We start from the raw sequence: 24,859 nt of genomic DNA, 5'->3' as shown, positions 1-24,859 counted from the left end.
TGTTTTTCTTTTCATTCTGCCTTATTGATGGGATCATTTGCATGATAAACACACATTTTTGTGCTGTTATGCCCCAAATTCACCATACTTCAGACATAGATTTCACCCCACAATGCCCCACATTTGTTAACTTTTTATGGGAATTATTTCATCAATCCGGCTGATTGACTTTTGTGCACCTACACATGCACTGCACACGATCCCTTCGGAGCCCTGTTTGAGTGTTGAACATGACAATTGACTTGTGTCATGTCCAAGTGACCAACCATTGATGTATCCATGTGCCTACCATCACTGTATTAGTAAACACTGGCTTTGTTGCAGCGTGTGACACATGTGTGTTTTGTCACACTCGTTTGCATGTTCTATTTTATGATATGCGTCTCACATGGATGGGGGACAGTACTGATTTACTACCATCTGGTGTCCTTGTCAATTCTGCCATGGCTATGCTACGTGCCATCTGTGGGCTGGCATGTGTCATGTTTGTGGATTGTCCATGCCACTCACAGGCTAATATGTGATGCAGGTGCTATGCACCATGCAGCATGTGTTGCTTTTCCATTTTGGAGTCCTCAATGTCTGCTTTTAGGGTCCCCTTCCACTTCATTTCCAGTGCATGCATGCCAGAGTTAGTGTCATGTGTGACATGTTTCATTAATATGTTCGATGTGTAGATTGTGATGCCTATGTGTGTCGGCTATGCTGTTCATGCCTGTCTTCATTACTTTTGTTGTATTTTTGTGCAGGTGATGAGGCACTAGATGCTGTTGAGGAGGAGGAAATGGCACAGGTGCAGGAGTACTCATAGCCCCAACCAGGCACCAGTGGAGGACGTGGGGTGGTGGTGAAGGAAAATCCATTAGTCCTACAGACCATCCTGTCCACGGGTGTCTCTGGCTACACCTGATGACCTCTATGCCTCAGGTGCTGAATCAGACATTGAAACAAATGTCCCGTCGCAGGTGAGTTTTTCTGGCAGGGATGCTGTTCTGTCCAATGCACCTGCACTGGGGGTCGACCCATCAATGGGCCATTCGGTGTTGGAATGTCCGCCTGTGGTGGTTACAGATGCAGGGTCACACTCCACTATATTTGCTCCTGTTCCTGGGCCAGCAGATCAAAGGAGGAATGCAGTACTGCAGCCTCAGGCAGTGCCAGCACAGCAAGGTGCACATCACCTTGGCCCAAACAGGTGTGGTGTCCGGCCACGCAGTGGCCGTGCACCACCAGGCAATACTGTGTGGGAGAACTCCATGTATACTATTGCAGCACAACAAGGGGCATCATGTGAAATGATGGCTCCGGCCGTGGATGGGTGGCCACTTCCATTATCCCCCAGAAAGGCAGGTGGAGCTCCAGCAGCAGGCAACAGAGTCCACGTGCCGCTCACACAGGGAGGGCATGTTGGCATCCAACAGGGATGGACGGGCTGCACTGGAGACTCTGCGCACAGCCATATCTGCAGAGTCACAGGCCCAAGGGATGCCCTGAGATTAGAACACAGGTCCCTCTGGGTGCACTTGCTGTACAAGGTCAGAACAGCAGCGGGTGCAGCTAACACACACAATCTCAGCTGAGCTCCAGGCAACCCGTGAGGAGATCCGGGCATCACTTGAGGCCTTGCAGGCAGAAGTCTGTGCTACCCGCGATGTGCTGCATGCGGATCTCCGGACCATCACCCTGCAGAACCAAACCTTTCAGACCTGCATGCTTGCTGCCATGGAGGAGCATGCCAGGGCTTTGTGTGGTTTGCCTCCCATACCACGCACACTTCTAATGTACCACCTGAGGGTGACGACAGCGACGACAGTTCTCCCACTATCAGGTAGCCGTGCAGGCCATGAGCCCATGGAGGTTTTTTCTTTCTCAACATCCACGCATGGGTCCCCCCCCCACCCTACTGGTCGACCCATGGCCATTTTTGATTTTGATTTTTCATTTTTAATTTCTTTTTTTTCATTTTTCTTTTTCATTTTATTTTTTTTTTCTTTTTTATTTTTTATTTTTTGTATTTGCATTTGATTTTTAATTTTTAATTAGGATTTGAATTTTTTATTTTCATTTTTGAGTTCATTTTTTCATTTTCTTTTCATATTTCATTAGAATTTTTCATTTTCATTTGATTTTTTCTTTTTTCATTTTCATTTTTTCATTTGAATTAGAATTTTTCATTTTCATTTTATTTGAATTGTTTAGTTTTACTTTTCATTTTAATTTCATTTTTCATTTTCATTTTTGATTTTTCCTTTCCTTTTTTGTTCATGACTTTTTTTTTAGATTGTACATTCATGTTACAGTGTGTTGCTTTGTGTGGCTCCCGTATGCATCCACTGTGTGTTCCAGCTGGGCCCATGCAGGTTTGCCCTGTGTTTGTGTTTGAAACTTGGGGTCCTGACACATATGCCACTCCTGCTTCCCTTGTCCATGGGCTCGCAAGGGTGTCACTGTGTAACAGTAACTTACACAGAGGCATTGGGCTTCCATAAGTTGTGTGGGTAGTCTGTAGTTTGTGCCACTTGCACTATTATGATTGCTTACTGTCATACGTTGCCACTGTTGGGTCCTGTATTAATGTTTTGTCTTGCTGGTAAGTATTTGTTCATGTATGCTGTTTCTTTTTCATTGGTGGGAGGGAATTTTCTCTCGCCTGTTTCCATTTGGGACGGTGCACTTTGTGACACTTGTGTCATGTGCTGTGCATTCATTTGGTTGCTTTGACATTGCATCCCATGCCATGGTGTGTTGGGCAGCTGAAATGGGGTTTGGGAGGGGTTGGGTGACATACCACTATTTGGGTGTACTATTTTGCAAGGGGGTAGTCCTTCATACTGCATGAATGTGTGCCTTTTACTGACACAGCATTGGGTTTGTTTAAGTAGCTAGGGATGCACACAATGTAGCACTTCCAGGAAAACAATCGCAGGGTGGTATGGTTGTGACAGTTGACTGTCCCTTTTGTCATCATCATCAATTGTCAGCTGGTATCTGCCAAGCCTGCGTGCACTCCGCAGGGGTGGGATATTAGGTGAAAAAATGTGCCACAAGCTGGGTACGGGCTGCCTCACCACATGCCCTTTCCCCTCCCATGCACAGCGGGCGTGCATGTGGTTAGGGATGTGGGGCACCACCATGTCCACCGGCACGCCCTGCCGGGTTGCAACGTTGTGCAGGACACATGCTGCCACTATGATCCTTCACACTACTGGGGGCGCATATAGCAGCTGGCCACCAGAGCAGTCAAGGGAGCGAAAACGTGACTTGAACACCCCGAATGTGCACTCCACTATGCCCCGGGTTGCAATATGGGCTGTGTTGTATTTTACCCAGGGTGGTGTGGTGGTGTTCCGTATTGGCATCATCATGTAGGTGCTCAGAGGGTAGGCACTGTCCCCTGGGGAGGTGATAATGGTTGTCATTAGTTGGGTTTTGCCATTTGTCAGTGTCTGACATGCATGCATGCGCAGATGCATTTCTACTCACCAATGAGCCATGTGTCACCATGCCTCCCAGCTTCCAGGTATACAGAGGCATCACATACAACCTGCACGTTGATGGAATGCCAGTGCTTGCGGTTTTGATAGATGTGCTCAGTTGCCCTAGGAGGACGTAGAGCTACATGGGTGCAATCAATGGCACCTAGCACTTTGGGGAAGTGTACCACCCCATAAAATTCCTGGACCATGGCCTGCCTTTCTGCGCGTGTTCTGGGCATGTATATGTGTCTGCGGACTGAGGGGCATGCAGTCATGATTGCCAACACCTGGTGTAGGTAGCGTGACTGCGTGACCTGTGAGACTCCCCAACTATGGCACTTGTCAGCTGACCCAGTAGCCAAGAAATGCAGTACATTGGCACTTCTACACTGAAATGACCCAGTAGCCAAGAAATGCAGTACATTGAGCACCTTTTCCAAGGGGCTCAGTGCTTGGGAGCACAGGGTGGGTGATGTGAGGTCATCCTCACACTCAGAAACCAATTGTAGGATGATTTGGGGTGGAAACCTGTACCTCCCATAGACCTGGTCATCAGGCATCCCAAAAAGGCTGGTCCTGGGTACAAAAATGCCCGGTCTGGCTATCCCCCTCCTCCTGTGGTGTCCCACGACCACTGCTGCAAGGAACGGTATATTCATCGTAGCGTATGAGCTTCTTTGTTGTTTGTGTGCACTTTTATGCTGCGCGGGGCCGCTTACGCCTGCTTCCTGCTGGCGTACGTGTTTCCGGATTAGTGCGTATTTTGTGGCACGCGGATTTCCCCTGTTCGAGTCCATGAATACGCGTTGTTAGCGTGCTTTTGGCGTTGCAAGGATTTAGCAGCGGTACTTCCCCCGTAACGCCCACATTTTCACATGTTATTCCCCATTCCACGTGTGCCACCCCCTTTTTAGGTGTGTGCACTGCCCTGTGTGCGCCTTCACTGGCCGTCTCGCACAAAGCCTTCGGGATGTCGCAATGACGTGTGCGCCACATGGCGATTCAGCGCACATCTCAGGTAAACCACGTGCAGCGCATTCCATGAATCGTCAAACGGCTGCGTGCTTGGCTTTAGCACGCGTGCGCTGCGATTTTCACGCTTGCACTCCCCTTTTCATCGCACATTAATTCCATGAATTAACCTGTCAGTCTCCCGGGGCTCCACCGAGCCGAGGGAAGCCCCGAGAGACTTCATACGAATGGTACGGTAATTACTGTGTCTCTCATGCGCTCCTGTGCCGAGGGCACTCACCAGCAGCCCATGGCAGAATGAACCTGATAGCATTCTCTGCTCCCCTGCTGTAATAAGCAAAAGCTGCCAAGCACAGGAAGCACATTCATTTGACAAAATGGATGCCTCCTAGTGCTTGAAACTTTTGACTTTGAGCCTCATTCCACAAAATTTGACATCAGAACGTCAAGTGACATCAGAAGCTGTTCAATGTGTGTATACGCACTTGCAACGTCTAAAATTGACTTTGGCAAGCTTGGAACACAAAATGTCAATTCCTTTATCAATTGTAACACAAAATTCTGTGTGTACTGTATCATATGCACATGTGGGCAGCGCTATATTGGCAGTACTATTCAGCCTTTAAAGATCAGAATATGCGAACATATGTCTACCATCTCAAATCAGGATTCTAAATACCCACTTGCGATGCATTAGCAAAAAGTTCACCAGATGGACAATAAGGCAATTATCAGATTTGTGGGCATGCCGAAAGTTGCCCTACTTCAACGTGGAGGTAACCTTGCCCTTAAAATCAGACAATTGGAAGCCCGTCTAATCTGCCAATATCGCACTGTGGCTTATGGACTCAACATGGACCACAAACTATCTGTTTTCCTCTGAAATTATACAATACCGACGTGTTACATTGTTGTGTACCCAGATATTTTACATACAACCAATGACTCACAGTGTATACCTACTTCATCCATTACTGGTCATCCATGCTGTTTTGATAGGACCAATGATGAACCAGCCAACACATCAAATGTAATATTTATGGTATCAACTACAGAGAATCAAACTATTGGGGGTTGCCAAGAAGGATTAACTACGCTAATCAGGTTTTCGTTAATTTTCTTTACTAAAAATTTTTTTCTATTGGATTCAAAAAACAAGCTAGCAGGAGCATGACAATATAAAAGTCTGCTGACTCCAATGTAGACCATAATTGCTTACTAATGAAATTTTTCTGTTTCGCGACTATAGCGTGTAATGCAAATGACCAAACATTATAGCTCCAAAAACCTGGTCTTTAACGTTGTTCACAATATTTAAACTACGGACTCAATACATTGCGTTTGGCAAGTGGGACCAATCCACTATTGGTGCTGTAACTAATCATACTCGTTTTCCGCGATCATATTTTGTGGGTGTCTGAAGTCTATATTGGCAACTTAAAATGGCAGCCATCCTATCTATTAATCAGTTAATTCAACTCCCCCTCGCACCATCCTATGTGCATAGAGAGTATACACTTAAAATTCCCCAATTTCACACACCTAACATGGCCGCCACTTCAAGACACACGTTAAGCACAAACGGATGCTTCTGGTACGCCCTAGTTTTAAATACTAGCAGGCCCTTACCGCGCGCGGCTCCTGAAACTTCATTCGAACAGAGACGCTGGTAAGGAAGGGTCTTTCACGCATACCCCTGCCTGCATTCATTAGGCATGGGGTCTGCGCACGTGACCGCCTCGACATATTCGATTAATTCTAAATTGCTAATTAGCGGTTTTTCCCTTTTCTCTTTTACCCCCGCCGTGCTGATACGACTAATAATCAACCTTGATGTGTTTTTGGATCAGTTTGGTCCTAATAATTCACCCGCAACTGCGATTATATAGGTATGTTAAAAATAATGCATATAATTAATTTCTTGAAATGTAGGACGTCCATTTCCATATTTGGTAAAATGTTAATAGACACTTTTTCCACTTTCAGTGGAGCCCAGATATAGAACTGCCATCAGTAATTGAACAGATATTATTGGTAAGTGGCACACAGCGACTTCTGACAGTAATCAACATATTTTATAGTCTATGGACAAATTGGCAAAAAATCATTATTATTAAGCCTTTCCCTAGTGATTCGTACGACTCCCAGGATTCTCAAGGTAGAATACTAATTTTTGAATTCTCTTTTTGATTGTTGAGTAACAAAATACATGTATGACAAGTCCTGGACTATAGCTAAACTAGCTTTCTTTTCCATTTTTCCTTTTCCTTCTCTCCTCTTGCATTGCACCTACATCGTATTGGCAATTCATCAACATGGATTGGTCAACGAATATCCTTTTCTTTTTTTGGTATTGGGTATGTGCTGCAATGCTATTTGAACTCATTGTGTATAATCATTACTTATTATTTTTTGTGTGACTAATGGTTTAAAAAAAAACATTGTGTCCTGTGGGGGCTTTTGTTTTCTGGACACATGGAATGAATTATCAATTGTACTCCTAATTTATGTTTGTATATCTGATATGCAGCCTCAGATGAAGAGCCATGCAGATCGAAACACGTGTCAGGATGTTTGATCCGCAATTAAAATCGTGCAGAATTCGCATTTCCTTTGTTGTTTAAGTGCGCAGATAGGAAGCAAACAACCTCTCTTTTTCTAGTATATCTTTGTTAGGATAGGTTGGCACCAGTCTCAGTATTACTGAACCAAAACACTTCAGTGATTCTTCAACTACTAAAGAATTGTCTTTGTCAGGATTTGTTGACACCACTTTAGTTGTAATACTACTTCATAAAAATGTTTCAGTGCTGCTTCATCTGCTTCTTCATGAGCTTTACCCCACCACAGTACTTCATGAACTTCCACGTGGTTTATTCCCATGCCAGGCTTACTACTACTACAACTCTCTGCTCCAGTGTACTCTTACCAGAACAGAACCAATGGCCACAAAACTCCTGGCCTGGTATACTCTCCTGCCAGCCAAAACAAACTACTGCAGTTCTTGGTTTAGGTATACTCTCCTGCCCAAGCAGTACCAATTAACACAACGTTCTATGACCTGATTTACTTTCTTGCCATGCAAAACTATTAGCTCTAAGTACTCCTGTGGTAAGGGTCAACTTTAAAGGTTTTAAGAATGTCTTCTACTTCATACAATTGGATTTGAGACTGTCTTCAAGGGAAACAAGAATCACACTGGTGCTATTTACAACACCTTCGTGTTTGCCACCTGCAAGACAGGCACTACTTCCTTCCTTCTGAACCTCTTGTATCAGAAGGGCATCCCTCCTGCCAACCTTGTTCCTCCTTTGTTTTATTAACCAAATGCTGATAACAACTCTTTCTCTCCTTCACACTTCTTTGGCTTTGGTAATGTGGGTCTGAAACATTCTTTACACCTGGGCAATACTCTTAATACACATTATTATGCTCAGTTATTTCCTTTTGATTTAGGCAACCCTGATTGTTTATGAATTGCCTACAGATGAGCCCCTTTTTTGCTTTGACAATGATGGTTCAGGTTCACATCTGGAGATGTTTGCCCTTTGTGTGGTTGGCTTTTAGTATAAGAGACAGAAGGTCAGCCCAATGATAGTGGGGACAACAACAGGGCACACTATAGTCTGATCAAGGTCAGAAAAGTAATTCCATGAAAGTTGATGGAGTGCTAGGAAATGCAATCAAACAAAAATTATGAAACGATTTGATCCAAATAATGTATACATTTAGCAACAATTAACAAATAAAAGATTCATTTGTCTCTGGTGACAGACACATTTCATGAAAGTTCATATATAATAATGCAAGGAACCATAAAGAAATAATACATATCAGCTAGATAACTAGAAAAATAGAGATTGACATGAGGAATTTTTGTGAATATCACATTTCAAATAAATGAAAACATATTCATAGTTTTATTTGGGAAACACAAACACTGCACAGGGACTGTGGGGGTGTAGTGTTGTCCTGAATGCGTCCGAAGCATAGCCCTTCATCAGGTACAGGTCATGGTGTGATTTCTGCAATAGATGGAAAAATAAAATGTATTCAGGGCTATTTTGCCAAAAACGGAGTGAGTGTGAAGCTCTATCTCAGTAAATAACTTATTTAAATAATTGACCTTTGTTCCACCGATGTAGTCCCATAAACGAGGAAAGTGTTCAGTTTGATCTAAAATCAAAATGAAATGGTGGGAGCCAAGTTGTAAAGACTGTGGGTATGCTGGGGGAAAGATGATAAAAAGTTTGTATAGTCATTTTTAAAAATAAAGATATATTATGACCGTGTGTGGGACCAGTCGCTCAAAAGAAAGAGCTGGGTCCCACATCACGGTCGTCACAATACAGTTGTGAGTTTAGATAAACTCACCAACACGAGTGAGCAATGCTTTGCTGTTATTCAGAATGATAGACCACAGATAACCGTCTATTAGTTGTGCCACTAGATGTGAAGGTTATAGGTCGGCATGCTCTGAAATAAGACAGAGCTTGATGAAATCCACTTGTCAGGAACATATACAATTATGTCAAGATTGAGTATTTAATAACTGTGCGCTCACCATCAGTCGTGGGTGAGGACCGGCTGCTCATGGACGGCGGCCTCATGTGGTACGTGGCGTCCCCATAACGCTGTAGATTCAAAAGGTACGGGATCGGAGGCACTCTGTGGCACCCAATGATTCGAAATATAAATGTGATTGCATCGGGTTCTTGTTATCGGGGGAATCGCAATTCAATGGAGCAGCGTTGCAGCTTACCTGTAAGGCGTGAGCAACGATGCATTCCAAGAAAGAACAAACCTGCTTGCGGCTCGCACGGTTGTCTAGCAAACCGCGATGCCTACATGAGCCAGCTTTAAGTGTTATTGTGAATCATGATTCGCAGAGCGCCATCTTGAGATGGCAGAGACTGTTCTTCAGTAGCTTTTAGTATAACCCACTATGCAACAGTCACCTCCTTCATATGGAATCTTTGCAGTCTAGTAAGGACAACTGCTTTGGTTTCGATCAGCCTGGTATGTGTCACAATCATTAAGGTGTTTTGTATTCAAAAGGAAAACGGGATACAAGCAACGACAGTCACGGAGCGCTCTGGGGTCACAATAGAATAGTAAACTCACCGGGTTTGGCATGCAGGCCTGTTTCCCTTGCTGCTTCCAGTTTGTCTGCTTCAATTCTCCTACACGGGCCGGAAACCTCTCCTGCACGGCTTCCAGCATTGGCTGCTTTCAGCTTCCCCACGATCCAGTGCTTGCTTGTCACCGCTAACCGCGTCACAGTGGAGAGAGTCCAAGGTACGCTTTCTGCTGCGCGACCTCTCTAACAGCCCTCGCGGTTTTCCCAGCGCTCCGGTGCTTGCCTGCCACCGCTGAGCGTTATACAGTGGAAAAGTTACATGAAGGCATGCTTTCCATTGTGCGACCTCTGCAGCTGAACTCCCAAGCCAAAATGACCCTCTCAGGACCGGCATCAACTTCGCTTGCCACTCTGGTCCCGGCGTCTTGGCTCTTACGCAATTTCTTCCTCTGCTGCTTCTTGGAGGCTTCAAAACTCCTTCAAACACTATTACCACTGCCCTCCTGCTGCTGCTGCTTCATCCACCTCACATTCTTCCCTCTTGGTCTGATTGCCTGCACCTGAGGTGGCATTTTATGCCTCTCAGCCACCCTCAGGTGTGGGTCATCAAATCTAATGAGCTGTACTGCACAACCTCGTGCCTTTGCAACCGTCTTCTTCGTGGCAGTACTGTGGGAATTCTGGGACCCAAAGTCCATAACACAAAAGTTAGGTTCCGCAACAATATTTTTATCTCCTAGTGCTTCTCCCTCTTTAAGCATATTTCTTGAGGGAGCATTAATATGATTAAAGGGGATTTTGGTTTTACAGAGAAATTACGGTTTTCCAGATTTAAATTGGTAGCTTTTAAGAACATGTCTGCATGCTTTACCTGTGGCTCATAGGGTTTCCTATTTCTGGCAGTGTTATACATGTTGTAAGAGTTTTCCTCAGTCTTATTACATGACCGGTTATGATTGTCTTCACTCAGGCTGACAGTTAACTTTAGGGAATAACCGTTGGCTGTCTCCATGACCATCAGGCTGGCTTTAGAGCTGCTAGAATAATGGAAACTGCTCTCCTGAACATCAGTTTTGACCCCTCCATTGTGGCAAACTGCAGTCCCACCTCTATCACCCCTTTCCTGGGCAAACTCCTGGAGAAGGTGGCTATCTCTCAGCTCACTCTCCACACTGAATCTGCTGGTTGCCTTTACGACCATCAGTATGGCATTAGAACATCCAGAGGCATGGAAACTGCTCTTCTGAACACATGTGAAGACCTGCTCTCAAATCTTGACACTAACACTCCCTCTGTCCTCATTCTTCTTGACCTCTCCTCTGCCTTTGACACAGTAAACTACAACATCCTGATCACACGTCTCAGTGACACCCTGGGAAAGAGAAGTTTGGAAAACTCCAGTGGTAAAATAGATATTGCAGAGATCAGCCAAGGCTGGAGCGAGCGAGTCAATGTTGTCCTTAATGGTTTTAGAGGGACAGTAGTCCACCTGTTTGGATGAGGCCTTCATAGACCGGACTTGTCCAGCGACCTCATCACGTGTGATGGGAGTGAGAGAAGAGAGGAGAAGTGGTGGAGGGGCCAAGGGAGGCTCCAGAGGTATTGATGTATCATGTGGTGAGAGAGAGGAAATAATGTCTTGGGTTTTTGCGGTAAAGTGTGCTGACAGGGTTGATAAAAGGTCCTGGGTGGGTGTGACGGAAGAGGAGGCTGCTGCAGGATTGGCCAGTTCCTTGCAAATTTTGAAAAGTTTGGCTGTGTTGTTTGGTGCCACGGCGATGTGGGCTTGAACAAAGACTCTTTTCTTGGTGTGGATGCAGAGTCGATATTGCATTTGTAGGAGGCGGCAGGCCAGTTTGTCAGAGGGTTTGCCAGATGAATTCCATTTCCGCTCAGCTGCCCTACTCTTGTGTTTAAGGGCGGCCAGATCAGATTCGTACCAAGAGTTGCACTTTTTGGAAGGCTCTAGTCGGGCCCTCATGACAGGGCCAAGAATATAGAGGGTGTTAGAGATATATAGATTGAAGTTAGTGAGGGCTGTGTCAGAGTGGGAGCCAGCCGCATGAGTAGAAGGCGTAAACTAGGTGGAGGCAAAGGCAGCAGCTGTCACTCTTTTTATGGGTCCGGTGACTTTGAATCCGAGTGGCCGCGCCGGGTATGTCGATGCAAGAGGAGAGGAGAGCTTCAAGTGTGAAGAGAGTCATCCGTCCAAGAGAGAGAAGTAGTGAGAGCCTGAGGAACCAAATGACTGTTTTTGGAGAAACATGTGTCTAGGGTCTTTTTCTTTTAGAGTTGCCAGAATTCTTTTGAAATGTATGTATTCAAAGACAAACAAGAACTTGATTTTGATGTGAATTAACATTAAACTGACTACATACTCAAATCTAATTAAAAACTCACTTCTTCAATGCAAAGCAAGTCCAAGCCTATTATTGAAACACAATTAAGAATCTACTATTAGGCAGGCGCAGAAATTGATAGGTGTCTCCAATCGGCGCAGTATAATTTCAGCACACTGAGCAGCCTCAGTGTAAGAGCACCTAAATCCCCAGCCCCAATTGTTCACATAAATACACAATAGCTGCAAATCAGAGCTCGCCAAAGTTTGCCTCCAGGCTGCACATTTTCCAGTTTTTCATTACCTGAAACTAGCCTTTCCCAGAAACAGTCAGTTCCTAGCCACCACTCTTTGTGTACAAAGCGAGACAACCTGCTCACCCTCCTTACAAGGGTCCCTGTACAACTACTCATCAGATGCCTCAGAGTCTGTGGGCTCAAGTCCTCACATAGAGGGCAGATGTTGTCCTCAAGCACTCTTTCTGCCTGATGAAGAGTATATCGCGGGTGGGCAAAAGGTTGAGACGAAATCTCAAGAAGTGCGACCGTTAACAGGATCAGGAAATCTCTTCAAATATGCAGGAAGCTATGCTCGTGGTTTATCCAAGCATGATAGTGAAGGAGATACACCAGAAGAATGCATGGCTCCTATCGTTCTAATACAATTGGCCTTTTTTATGTGCTCTTTAACTTGGTCAGAATTCTGAATCAAATCTGCTTCTGTACATTCACAGGCTATAAGGGTTTCCAAGGCCAAAGACTTAAAATTGTTTATAATATGATTCAAATGTCCCTCCAAAGAGAGCAAAACATCCTCATGCAGTGATAATCTGGGGAGGATCAGGATCAATCTATATATGGAAATCCATTCCCATTCCATCCATGCTTTCAGGGACTGAAGACCCAATTTGTATCTTAAACTGGCAATGGGTACACAGTTGGGAAGATAAAGAACACCCTTCCACAATCGACCTTCCAATCTATCCCAATCTTTATGGTGTGACTGGGAGTTTGCCTCTAAGCCGAACAATAATACTGGAATTACTTTCCCATTCTAATATTTTATAACAGGAGAGAGGGAGAATTTACAAAATGTATTAACTAATTTCTTCATTTGAGAACCTGATTGAAACATTTTCCCTTCCAAAATAGTTGGCAGATGCAATTTTGTGGGGTACGAACGGACCACAGATCCTAGGTATTTTACTTCTACAGCCATCTGAATCACTTGTTCATCTAAAAGCCAGGAAAACTGCTTGGTGGGTTTTAGCGGTCTCTTGAAAATAACAATTTTTGACTTCAGTGGGTTAAATTCTCAAGTCGTTGGATCTTCCATAGTTTTCAAGGACATTCAGAAGGTGCTGCAGACCAATCTCGGTATAATCAAGTAAAACTATATCGGCCTAGGCAATCCAGTTTATTTTAGCCTTCCCAATCATGGGACTTGCCAACGCCGACTCTTCCAACCACTTCGCAATATCTGCTAAGTGCAAATTGAAAAGGAAAGGGGCAACAATACACCCCTGCCGTACCGCCCCCCCATATCCTAATTGCACCTGACAAATTCCCTGTTTGATTTAATCTTATTTGGAGAACAGAGCCCTTAACCATTTCCACTATTATTGCCAATAGACTTTCCGGTAAGCGTCAGCTCCTCAATTTACACCAAAGACGGTCTCTATTCACGGTGTCAAAGGCCTGGCATAGGTCAATTCAGGCACCATACAGTTGAGGGACACCTTTTTGAAACGTCTTGCTATATGTTTCACTTAGTGCCAGGCCATTTAATGTGGTCGACAGTTCCCTATGGAAAACAATTTGATGTTTCAACAAGATAGCCCTTGATAATGACCAATTCTCAAGCTCCTTTAGAACCAGGCCGGCAAAGATTTTTCCATGTGCATCCAGCAGTGAAATTGGACGATAATTTGAGGGATCTAAACAATCCCCCTTTTTATAAATGGGTATAATGATTGCCCTCCTCCATGTCTCTGGAAGGTACCCGCTGGTCACTATCTGTCCAAAGAGTGTGGCCGGTAAACAATACCAGAGAAGGGGATCTGATTTTAGGATCTGATTGCTTAATCCATTTGTGGCAGCAGCCCGGGAGACTGACAATGTTTTAATTAAATCACATATCTCTTCTTGCGAGATATTAAGCTCCCACGCTACTTTTTAGGAGGTGGCAATTTTTGCAGAGTCTGCTACCCCGTATTGTTTTAGAAACTGGACCACCCAGACTTTTTCCTGTATGACCCCACTCTGAATAGTACTTTGAGCAGATTCAGTAGAATCAATTACTGACCAGAAATTGCGGGAATATTTCTGGGCCATTGCTCTGAACATTGATTCCCCATCTTGCTGAAAACGCAAATAACTGTCTGACCTGGACCAATTTCTATAATTATTTCTTAGGTTTTTAACCCCCCCCCCCCAATAATCATGCACATGCATTCTGTTTATCTTCAGCTTCCTCAGAGATTGCCTCAGTTCCCTTTTTTTCTCCCAAGTTTTTTCATCGAATCGATGATTGTGTTTGGAGATGACTTGATTACCTGCCCCGCCTGGGGGATTGACATCCCAAAGGAACTCTACACATTTTTTGGGACTGCAGATTTTTTTAAAGTCAATCTCTTTCATTGGAGCAGTGATATAATTGAGTTACTTAATCAGATCCCTACCCCCTCTCTGGAAATTCACTACTCTATTCTTCCCACTATTAACACACACAGCATGTTGATATATAAACCTCCTTGATATTAAGGGTTACTTCAAGAACGCCTTCTAAGATTTTATGATCACTAGGAAACCCACCGTTCACAGAGAAATGCGTGCATTGTTTAAACAAGTCCTTAGAAAGAAGAAAATAGTAAATTATGGAATTACAGTCATCTCTCTTCCATGTCGGAGCCGTGGTGACATCTCCCTCGATGTTCCCATTAACCAGGAGTAGATTCCACTCCAACATGAAATTACACCAAATCCTCCCATTCATTGACGGTTCCTTGCTCGGTATCGCCCCCAAGCCTGTTAATTGAATGCACAGAGAATTTAAGTCCCCCATGACAATGAGGCTATAGGAGTAAAAACAAACAGAGATGTTCAATAGTAAATCTGACAATGACTGCAGGAAATCAATTAGCAGAGAACAGGAGGGATTCCAATAGATGTTAACCACTATCCAAATTCTGTGCGCGGGGCCTGTCCCCATTTCCAGTTTCATCACAAGAATACCTTTGGTGGAATTAGATAGCATCACTGCATACCCAACGATAGAATTTCTGCAGGCTATCAGTAGCCCTCCCGATGGTCTCCCCACCATTACTCCAGTTGCTAACTGATGAGGAACAGAGAAACCGTCCTCCTTAAAGCTTGTTTTCAACCAGGTTTCCTGAAAGATAACCAAATCAAACTGATTGAAAATATACTCTCTCCTTGATTTATTTCTAAAAGAACTGGAACCCATCATGTTCGACCCTAGTAATTTGATATCCTGTCTGGCTAGAACGAGTTCTTGAACAGCCCCATTTTTGAAAGACCCGAGTTAAAATGTCTGTCATTAGGGCCAATACATCTGTGTTTACATCAGGTTTCAATAGGACGGTCCCTTTTGTGTTTTTATCTCTGCCAATGAAGTCTTTGGTAGCGTGATTCTCTGTGTGTTCCACTCTCCCATTCGATCTACGAATGGGTTTACTATCATCTTTGAAGCGCATCTCAGAAGAAACTTTGTAGCCTAAGTCCATCAATTCCTTACTTGCATCCAAGATTGCCCAACCTTGATTTGACACCAATTTCAACAATGTCCGTACATTGGGTATGTGGGAATCGAATGTAGTCTCAATCGACTATGGATAGAAAGTACAGATCAGGTATAACTTTGAATACAGACCAGATCGGCACTGATCTATGTTGAGCACCCAGCGGCCTTCTTTCTTGATCAATAGTGTGTTGGACAGTCTGATTGGTGAGACAATTAAAGTTGCGTAGATGCTATAAGGGGAGCATGGGAAATGGCAAGATCCTTGTTCTTATCTTGATCAAGAGAAATGGGGACAGTTAGAAAAAACAGCTGTTGTTCAGTGCCACAATATTTATTATGGCCATTCTCTGATTGACAATTCTTACCCACAGAAATCTAGTCAGCCGATTCCTTGGAGACTTGGGCCTGATTTCCAGAAGGGATCAATCAACCTCTGTGGATTTAATCCCCAATTTCCCTCTCAGGAAGATTGGAGCAATCTTTCTTGGTTCACAGATTATTTCGGTTTGGACCCTGACAGTAAGTGTCATGATCTCTGGTTCCTGCACCATCTGTTTGGAACTTGTTAGCTTCTTTGCCCTTTTCTTACCCTCCTTATCTGAATTTTCTGCAACTCCTGTACATTGTTACGCTCACCTGGTTTCTGCGGGGACATTGGGGCACGGTTGTAGCCCTCCCTGGACTTGGCTTCGCCTGCATCAGACTTCTTCCCCTGCTTCTGTAGTGTGGGATGCTTTGGTTGTTGGCACTGCCCCTGAGAGAATACAAGAGGTAGTGAGAATGCTGTGGTTGGACTGTGATTTGCCTCAAACCCATCGTTTCAGAATGAGGTGGGCATGCGTTTACCCATATAGTCTCACCTCTTTTCTTATGAGGATGAGCTCTCCGTCCTGCTTCTCAACTGCAGGGGTGCCTTTGATGGACCTAGTTGCTTCACTGGTCTGCGTGCGTGGCAGCCCAGACCGGCTGTGGCTGAACCTCTTTGAAGGTAAGTGTTCTTAACAATGATTATTGTCCGTATCCTTTTGCAATGTCTTTATTCCGTGATTATTGTCCGTAACCCTTGTAATGTCTTTCCTCTCCCCAATAGGTGTGAAGAAGGCCATGCAGAGTCGCAGTGTTTGGAGCGAGTCCAAATGGTTGCCAGGGGGGTTTACGAGGTTTCCAAATGGAAGGTAAGTTGGGGTTTCAAGGTCGAGCGCAAGGATTATGTATTGCATGACCAAACGTAAGATATTTATGTAGTCTCTAACCTTGTGTGTCCTTTTCTCTTGCAGGGATAGCCTGGCGGCGTCAGACGGGAGACGGCTATCCAAGACCTGCCAGCGGTTACTGGATGGATGGATCCGTGAGGATGCTGGGCGAGAAGAAGAGCTCCCGCATAGTTAGACGCCCGGAACAGGTGAGGATGCGCCTCGACTCCGATGACAATGGGAATCAGGTAAAATGTGATGCGCTTCAGGCGATGGAATTGCAGGATTCAGGTAAGATGCGCTTCCGGCGATGGTGTTGCTTGTGTCAGGTAAGCTGTGCTTCGAGCAATGGTGTTGCTGGAAGCAGATAAGGTGCATGCTGAAGATGAGGTGCCAGATTCAGGTAAGCTGCGTTTCAAGCGATGGTGTGGCTGGAGTCAGGTAAGTGGAGCGCTGAAGATGTTGTACTGGAAGCAGATGAGATGCGCGCTGAAGATGATGAACTGGAATCAGGTAAGAGCGCTTCAGGCGGCGGTACGCTGCAAGAAGCAGACGGGTGGGCAGGCTTAAATAGCCTGGTCCCAGCCATGCCCCTTTGGCTCCGTCTGTGGCCCCACCTTGCCACTCCCAGAGACTGCTGCACGTCCACCCAATGTTTCCCTATGGCCATGGCCAGCCTGGATGCACGTGGGAAGCCTGCTGGGGAGGAAGTAACACATGCCCCAGACACAAAGTGTGCAGAGCACAGTTTCTCATGAGCCTGGCCCCAAAGGTGCCAGGACTGGGTCCATTTGGACCCATCAGATGAAAAAGATAGGGGCCCTTGCCCTGTGACCATGACAGCACTCCACTTCAAGGCGCCTCTCACGGGCGTTCTTCTCCCTGGTCCCGGTTTGGTGGGATTGACATGATGGAATTGTCTGATTAGTCGTGGAGCATGGACAAATTCAACAGGTTCCCATGTGCGGTCTTGGGGTCCATAACCCTCCCAGTCGATTAAGTAGTATAGTTTTGATCGCACTATCTTGGAATCCAGAATGCCTTTGACTTCATACTGCTGTTCTCCTTCTATGATATCAGGCTTGGGTGGTTTTTTAATCCGAGTATCTGGTTTCATTGGTTTCAGGAGAGAAACATGGAACACCGGATGGATTCGCACATTTGCTGGTAAATCCAATTTCATGGCAGCATGGTTAATGATGGCTTTGATGGGATAAGGTCCTAGGTACCTGGGATGGAAGGCTCAATGTCCCTTCAATGGAATATTCTTGGATGCCAACCATACATTCTCTCCGACTTGGTAGTGCAGGGCCTCCCTCCTATGTCTGTGTGCAAACTTTTTCTGTTGTTCTCGGCTGCTTTTTTAAGGGTTTGAGTAATGGTCTTATGTAATGAGGTAATCGCTGGCATTTCCAGTTCGTCAAGTGGATCAAAGGAGGACGTTTGAGGATGCTGAATGTGCATTGTGTAGAATGGGGTTTGTCCGGTGCTAGTGTGCATAGAGTTATTGTAGGCAAATTCGGTTAACCAGAGAATGCTTTTAAAGGATCCTTCAGTTTGCTGCAACATTCACCTCAGGTATTGGTCCAGAGTCTGATTGGTCCTTTCAGTTTGACCATCGGTTTGGGGATGGTGACTTGTGAATAATTGAAAATCAATTTGGGCTATCTTACAACACCTCCTCCAGAGAGCTGAGACAAATTGAGTTCCACAATCTGAAATCAATACAAACGGGAAACAATGTAACTTGACAATTTGCTCCAAAAATACAGTGGTCAGAGCAGAGGCAGTGGGAAGCCCCTTTAAGGGAATAAAAAGCGCCATCTTTGAGAATAAGTCTACTATGACCAGGATTGTGTTAAACCCATCACAAGGTGGCAGATAGGCAATAAAGTCCATAGACAGCGTATGCCATGGTGCTGGTGGTACAATTAATGGATGCAGCAACCCTACAGGACTTAACTTCTGGGATTTGTGTTGTGCGCAACCACCGCAAGTCCCAATAAATTAGGCAACAGCTTTTCTCCAGGTTGGCCACAAATAGTTCTTTTGAATTTTGGCCCGAGTCTTAGCAATCCCAGGATGTCCTTCCACTAATGACTCGTGGTAGTTTGCTATTATTTTGTTTTGCATTTCCTTGTCCTGAATATATAGTTGTCACCCGCCAACACGCTTTGTGTTTATATCCGCGTTGGCGGCTCCGATGTAGGAGGCTGAGCAGATAGTTCTGCGACGTTTCTCCCCCCAGCGTAATCGCCGGTCTAGAGGTTTTTCAACATGGTGACTGCTGGGAGGTACTTAACTCCCTCTCCGCCAGCAGTCGTCGCGTTGCAACCCCCTGACTGTGCTGTGCGTTTCTCGCTTCCTTTGGGTCAGATGCTAGTTTTCCTTAACTTGGCCGCCTTTGGACCACTCCTCTTCGCTCTCCAGTCTGCTCCTTCTCGCGGACCGCCATTCCTCTTTTCCTCTCTCCTCTCCTACCTTACGCTCCTCCCCGGCTCACCTTCTCCTTCGAGTCTTCCCCTTCTGCCTCTTTCCTCCTGGCCGGCTGTGGTTCCTGCTCTGCGCCCGCCCCCTCCTTCTGCTTCCCGGCACCGGTTTCCCAGTCTGCCGCTTCCGGCCCTGTTCTAGTCACCGGAGGAAGGTGTTCGCTTGCGGCGGCTCTCAGCAGTACAGCGTTTTCTTCTGTGCTCCATCCGCCTACGTCCCTGCTCCAGCCTGCTCCATTCAGCTACTTACGTTCAAGGACTCTGCTACCATCAATCTCCTAAGGGACACGTGTACACAGCTGTGCATCTCAACATTCCAATTTGCCGGAAGTGTTTTTTCAGGCTGTGTAGGCTTTTTCCCTTCGTTTATTGCCTGATCGCGGGAAGGGAGTCCCAGGACTGCTGTTTATCAGCACTCACTGTGGCTTCCTCCCGAGGTAGGCCCACTGCACACAAGAAGGAGAAAGACTACCTCTCTCACAGACAGCTACATCTGGAGGAGTTGGAATCAGGTGAGGATAGTGGGGAGGAACGAGGGTTGGAGAATTATAACGAACAGGACAATGGTCATCCTTGAAAATAGGGTAAATTATCTTTGATGGAGTACTGGTCTCCCTTAACCAACCATTCCTGTTGGGCTGTTTGGTCCATCTGAGATTGGAGATCGGTCTTCAAGTCTTCCCAGCAGGTGGTTTCAGCGATCTGATTTTGAATCCGTTCTTCAGGAATAATGGCCACTGGCTCAGATTGTGTGAAAGCTTCTTTGTCCTCACTCATGCGTGACAGAGCGTCTGCTTTTCCATTATGCACTCCTGGTCTGTAAGTAATGACGAAATCGTATTCAGCAAAGAAGAGAGCCCAGCGAAGCTGACGCGAAGATTGGGCCTTAGCAGTTTTCAAGTATTGCAGATTACGATGATCTGTGATAACTGTGACCGTGTGTCCTGCCCCTCGAAGGTAGTGTCTCCAGGTTTTGAAGGATCCTTTGATTGCTAGCAGTTCCTTGTCAGTGAATGTATAGTTCATTTCCGGCGCAGAAAACCTACGGGACCAAAATGCTATGGGATGTAACTGCCCCGTGTCCAGGTCCTTTTGTGATAATACTGCTCCCATAGCCACACTGGAGGTGTCTGTTTCAACCACATAAGGCAGGTCAGGTCGGAGAGGCTAAAGAACAGGCGCTGAGGTGAAGGCCCATTTTAATTCCTAGAAGGCATTTTCCACTTTGGAGGACAAGAAGAACTTTTTATTCTTTCTCAGTAAAGAGGTGATTGGATGGACTATCTGTGAAAACCTTGAAATAAACCATCTATAAAAGTTGGCAAATCCGAGCACACTTTGCACTCCTTTGGTAGTTGTTGGGGATGGCCACTGTTAGGGAGAATTCTCTGTTTAGGCTGAATTTCCTAACCTAGTGAGTCCCCCAGCAGCTTTGCTGGATTTTTGGGGTTTATTTTTTTCTCCTACCAAGAGTGAGACTCTTTTACCCTCACTCTTGGGCATGATTTGAGTGTGTTTCTTTGAATCTAGATGTGTTTAATGGGCTATGGGGGCTTTTACTCCATAGGGCTTTATGTGTTTTTGTGATGTGTATTACACAGCACCCTCAGTGCAGTGACACAGGAGTGTCATAGTGATCCCCCAGTATAGACTCCATACCCTGGGACTGACTACTGTCTCCCAGGGCATGTAAAGTCACCATTGACTTTACTAGTCTTAAATTCTGAACAGAACCAGTACAAACCATCATATTGTGGACGTACTGGCTGGGGCAATTCGATTGCCCCAGGGTCTGTTAGTCGAGGGGGCACGTCTCTGTCCCCCCTGATCGAGCTTTGGCTGGTGGCAGTGGATACTACTTTTTATATTCAACCGCGAATATTTTCCTATGGGATTTCCCATTGTTTTAGGCTACTATATTTATTTAATTATTTACGGTAGCCTCAAACACTGCCGGTTTATTTAATTAATATCAATTCTCCGGTTGGTATTTTTTGCCAAAACTTGATTCTAAAATGGCGTTTGTGTTCTCTTTTGTGACTCCAACCCAAGTCGAGCCCTTTGTTCCACTTTTTGGCGGGCTTCTCCACAGAAGCCCTCCAAAGTGGTGACACTCTGTCTGGGGTACTTAGGAGGGGTGGAGGGGAATTTAGGCACCCTGGACTAGGTTGCCTAGGCAACTCAAGTCGCACTCCATCCTGATTGGCCCAAGTGGTGAGCCGGCCGGCTCACCACTTAGCATGTTTGAGTGACAGCTAGGCTGAGTGAATGGGGGTTTGCTGCATAAAAGCAGGGCTTTGGGGACTGGAACTTCAGAAGTCGCCACAGGACCTAAGAATCCGACGAGGGAGAAGCTGAGCCGACCTGCCACGACACCACTACCGGTGGAGCCCTGCTGGACCGTCTCACCACTTTTTCCAACGACAGAGAAGATCTCCCGCCGGAGAGTCTTCTTCCTTTGACTGGTGGGGATAACCAGTTTCACCGTCTTTTCGCCTTCCCGACCTACCTCGTGGCCGCCTTGCCTGTGCCAAGCACCCCGGCAACCGGGACACCACGTTTTACCACGACCGCGAAACAAAGGTACCACCTTTAACCGGAAAACTCCACGGCTGGTTTCTTCCCTGGTAGTGCAACGACCTTCATCTTTCCTCCAAGTCGAGATCTTCTCTTCCCCTGGACGACGACGCAACTTGCACCCACTACCAGGAACAACTGCCACCGCTGGAGGATCCTTCCCACTTAAGGTACCGTGTCCCGCCTGGCTTCCCTTGCGACCGACTGTACGGGGTAGATTTAGCCCCCAGCTTTCGAACCTGGGTTAGCCTGGGACACTCTGGCTAAACTTTCCTAAGCCTCTCTAAACTCTTTTTGAACCCTCTGCAAGACTTTGTAAGCCTAGTGTAACTGTGTGATCTTGGGCGCATTTGTGCTCTGCTCTCTCTAAGAGTGGGCCCAGCCTTTGGACTTTGGCTCACCAGTGACTTTTGCTCTTCTGCCTTGCTAACAGTGTTCCTGAATCTTAGAGTGGTGTACCTTTCCATATTCTGTCTTTTTCCCTACCTTTCTCACAAACCTATTGGAGTGCCATCTAGTTAAGCGCTCACCTCTGTATGAAAATAAGTGGTGATTTACAGAGACTTATCTGATAAGGAAAAAGGGGTGTATATATTATAATAGTAACTGTGTTTAGAATATTTTACAATAAGAGTGCTTTCAACAGTGTGTTTTTAAATAAATAATTATATACTTTGATACCAAAGCTCTGGTCAGTGTTTGCATGTATTGTTGTATCTGAGTGCCTATTGTGTATACTTTGCATACTGCCTAACTCTTCTTGAGGGAAGTCTGACTGCTCAGCCACAGCTACCAGGTAAATCTGGGTGGTACAGACTGCTACCAAGTGGGTTTACTGCCAACCCCTGTAGTCTTAAATCTTTTGCAGTGGTCCCTAAGGGAACTGCACAGGTTTCTGCCTAACAGCCACTGAAGGATAGCATCCACTTTGCTTGTGTGCATGTGAACTCCTCGTGGGGTAAGCATGAAGCCCAAAAATTCAACTTCCGTGACATGGAAAAAGCATTTTTCCAATTTAGCAAACAAACAATGCCGACAAAGCTTTTCCAGAACCGCCCTTACATGGCCAACATGGTCTTCCTTGGAAGTTCAGTAGATAATAATGTTGTTGATGTAAACGAGGACGCAGACGTCCAACAATTTGTGAAGCACATTGTTCATGAAGAATTGGAACGTCACCGGTGCATTGCATAACCCAAAGGGCATGACCTGATACTCAAAAAGCCCATATTTGGTTCGGAATGCTCTCTTCCACTCGTCTCCCCTTTTAACTCTCACAAGGTGATAGGCTCCTCATAGGCCCCGATTTGTGTAGATTTGAGCATTCTTCACTTGATCAAGCAGCTCTGGGATGAGTGGCACAGGATATCTGTTCTTAACTGTGATTTGGTTCAGTGCTCTATAATCTATACAAGTTCTGAGGTCGCCTTCTTGGGTACGAAAAAGAGAGCCGAGGATGCAGGAGACTTAGACATGCGGATGAATCCATTAGCTAAGTACTGATCTAGGTAAGTCTTTAGATGCTACTTTTCTTGCTCCGTTAGAGCGGAAATTTGACTGCAGGGAATTTGTGCTCCGGGTACCAGATCGATCTGGCAGTCACAAGGTCTATGTGGAGGCAGGGTGTTTGCTTGCTCCTTTTGGAACACATCCAGATAATCCAGATATTCAGGGGGTAGGGAACCAGAGAGTCCCAGGATAGGTTTTGTCTTGAGTTTCAGGCTCTTCACACCTTTGTGGTAGCAATGTTTGGTGCATTCTTGAGGAAAGGTTAGCACTCGTGTTCGCCAAGTCTATCCTGGCGTTATGGGCTTCTAGCCATGGCATTCCTAAGATCATCTGGAACTGGGGAACGCCGATAAGATTGAAAGAAATTTCTTCTCGATGACCATCCTGACACATCAGCATGACTTTGTCGGTATGTTGTGTCACTGGGCAGGATGAGAGCTGAGAACCATCCACTGCTGTGACATTTTCCGATTGTAGATTTTGCTGGAGGGGAAGGTCTATTCGCGCAGCCACATCTTGATCGATGTAATTTCCCACTGCTCCACTAACAATATATGCTACCAAGGCATGTACCTTTGATGGTTGTTGGTAGTGGACCAAGAGTACCGGGATAACAAGGTGTGAGGTCTGTACAGCTTTCTTCATTTCGCTCGACAAGTGGACCCCTATGCTTGTCGGGCATTGGAGTTTTCCGGGTTTTGTTATTTCTCTTTGTTGCTGTTGTCCCGACTATTATCTTGGGGGTTTTATCGGGCATTCCCAGAGGAAACGCCTGCTTTTCCGCAGTATAAACAGAGTTGTTGTTGTCTCCTTTTTCTCTCTCAGCCTTGGAGATATTGGCCCATAATCCCCCAATCTGCATGGGCTCGGTTGGCTCATGGGCTTTGACTTGGTGTCCCGGGGTCGCATATAGTCCGACCTCCCTTCAGTTCTTATGCAGTCTATTTTTCGGTCCTGCAGCCTATGGTCCAGTTGTACCATCAGGTTGATGCACTCTGCACAACACTCAGGAGGGTTGACCACTTGGGCAAGCACATCCTTTAGTTCACCACGCAATCCGCGATAAAATAGTGTGGTCCTCTTCTCTTCTGGCCAATTTGTCTGTGCTACGAGATGATTAAAGGTGGCAATGTATGTCAGCAGGTCATAGTTTCCCTGTCTGAGGGACAACAGTTCGTTATCCAGGGCTTGTCCTTAGGTGTGCCTAGCAAACCATTTTTTCAATTCCTGTTGGAATTCTCCAAGGTTTCGGAGTAGTGGATCATCTTGATTTACTAATGGTATGGACCAGTCCGCTGCACTGCCTCTCAAGTATGAAAGTACAAAGGGGACTCTTGCGCTATCGTTAGGTAAGGCCCCAGGACGGCACAAAAAGTGAAGGCGTCATTGGTTCATGAATATGGCATACTTGTTAGGATCGCTGGTAAAACGTTTGAGTGGGGCCAATGGCACTGCCCCTAGGA

At 45.6% G+C, this 24,859-nt stretch overlaps 1 protein-coding gene across 4 annotated transcripts in view; it reads right to left on the bottom strand.

Annotated features, from left to right (window-relative positions):
- Positions 1 to 24,859, bottom strand: part of LOC138583273 (zinc finger protein 398-like) — a 584,509-nt gene that overhangs the window by 34,825 nt on the left and 524,825 nt on the right. Inside the window, exon 10 of one of the 4 annotated variants that reach the window (XM_069655370.1) lies at positions 8,075 to 8,473. The exons of the other annotated variants lie outside the window; for them this stretch is intronic. Coding sequence (XP_069511471.1) covers positions 8,460 to 8,473 — 14 coding nt within the window. The 3' untranslated portion in view covers positions 8,075 to 8,459. Of the gene's footprint in view, positions 1 to 8,074; positions 8,474 to 24,859 lie in introns of those variants that run through there. 4 annotated transcript variants of the gene reach the window in all.

Source organism: Ambystoma mexicanum, chromosome 3q (genome assembly GCF_040938575.1).
Source record: "Ambystoma mexicanum isolate Mex_15411 chromosome 3q, UKY_AmexF1_1, whole genome shotgun sequence".
NCBI lineage: Eukaryota > Metazoa > Chordata > Amphibia > Caudata > Ambystomatidae > Ambystoma > Ambystoma mexicanum.
This window is presented reverse-complemented; position numbering and strand designations above follow the sequence as displayed.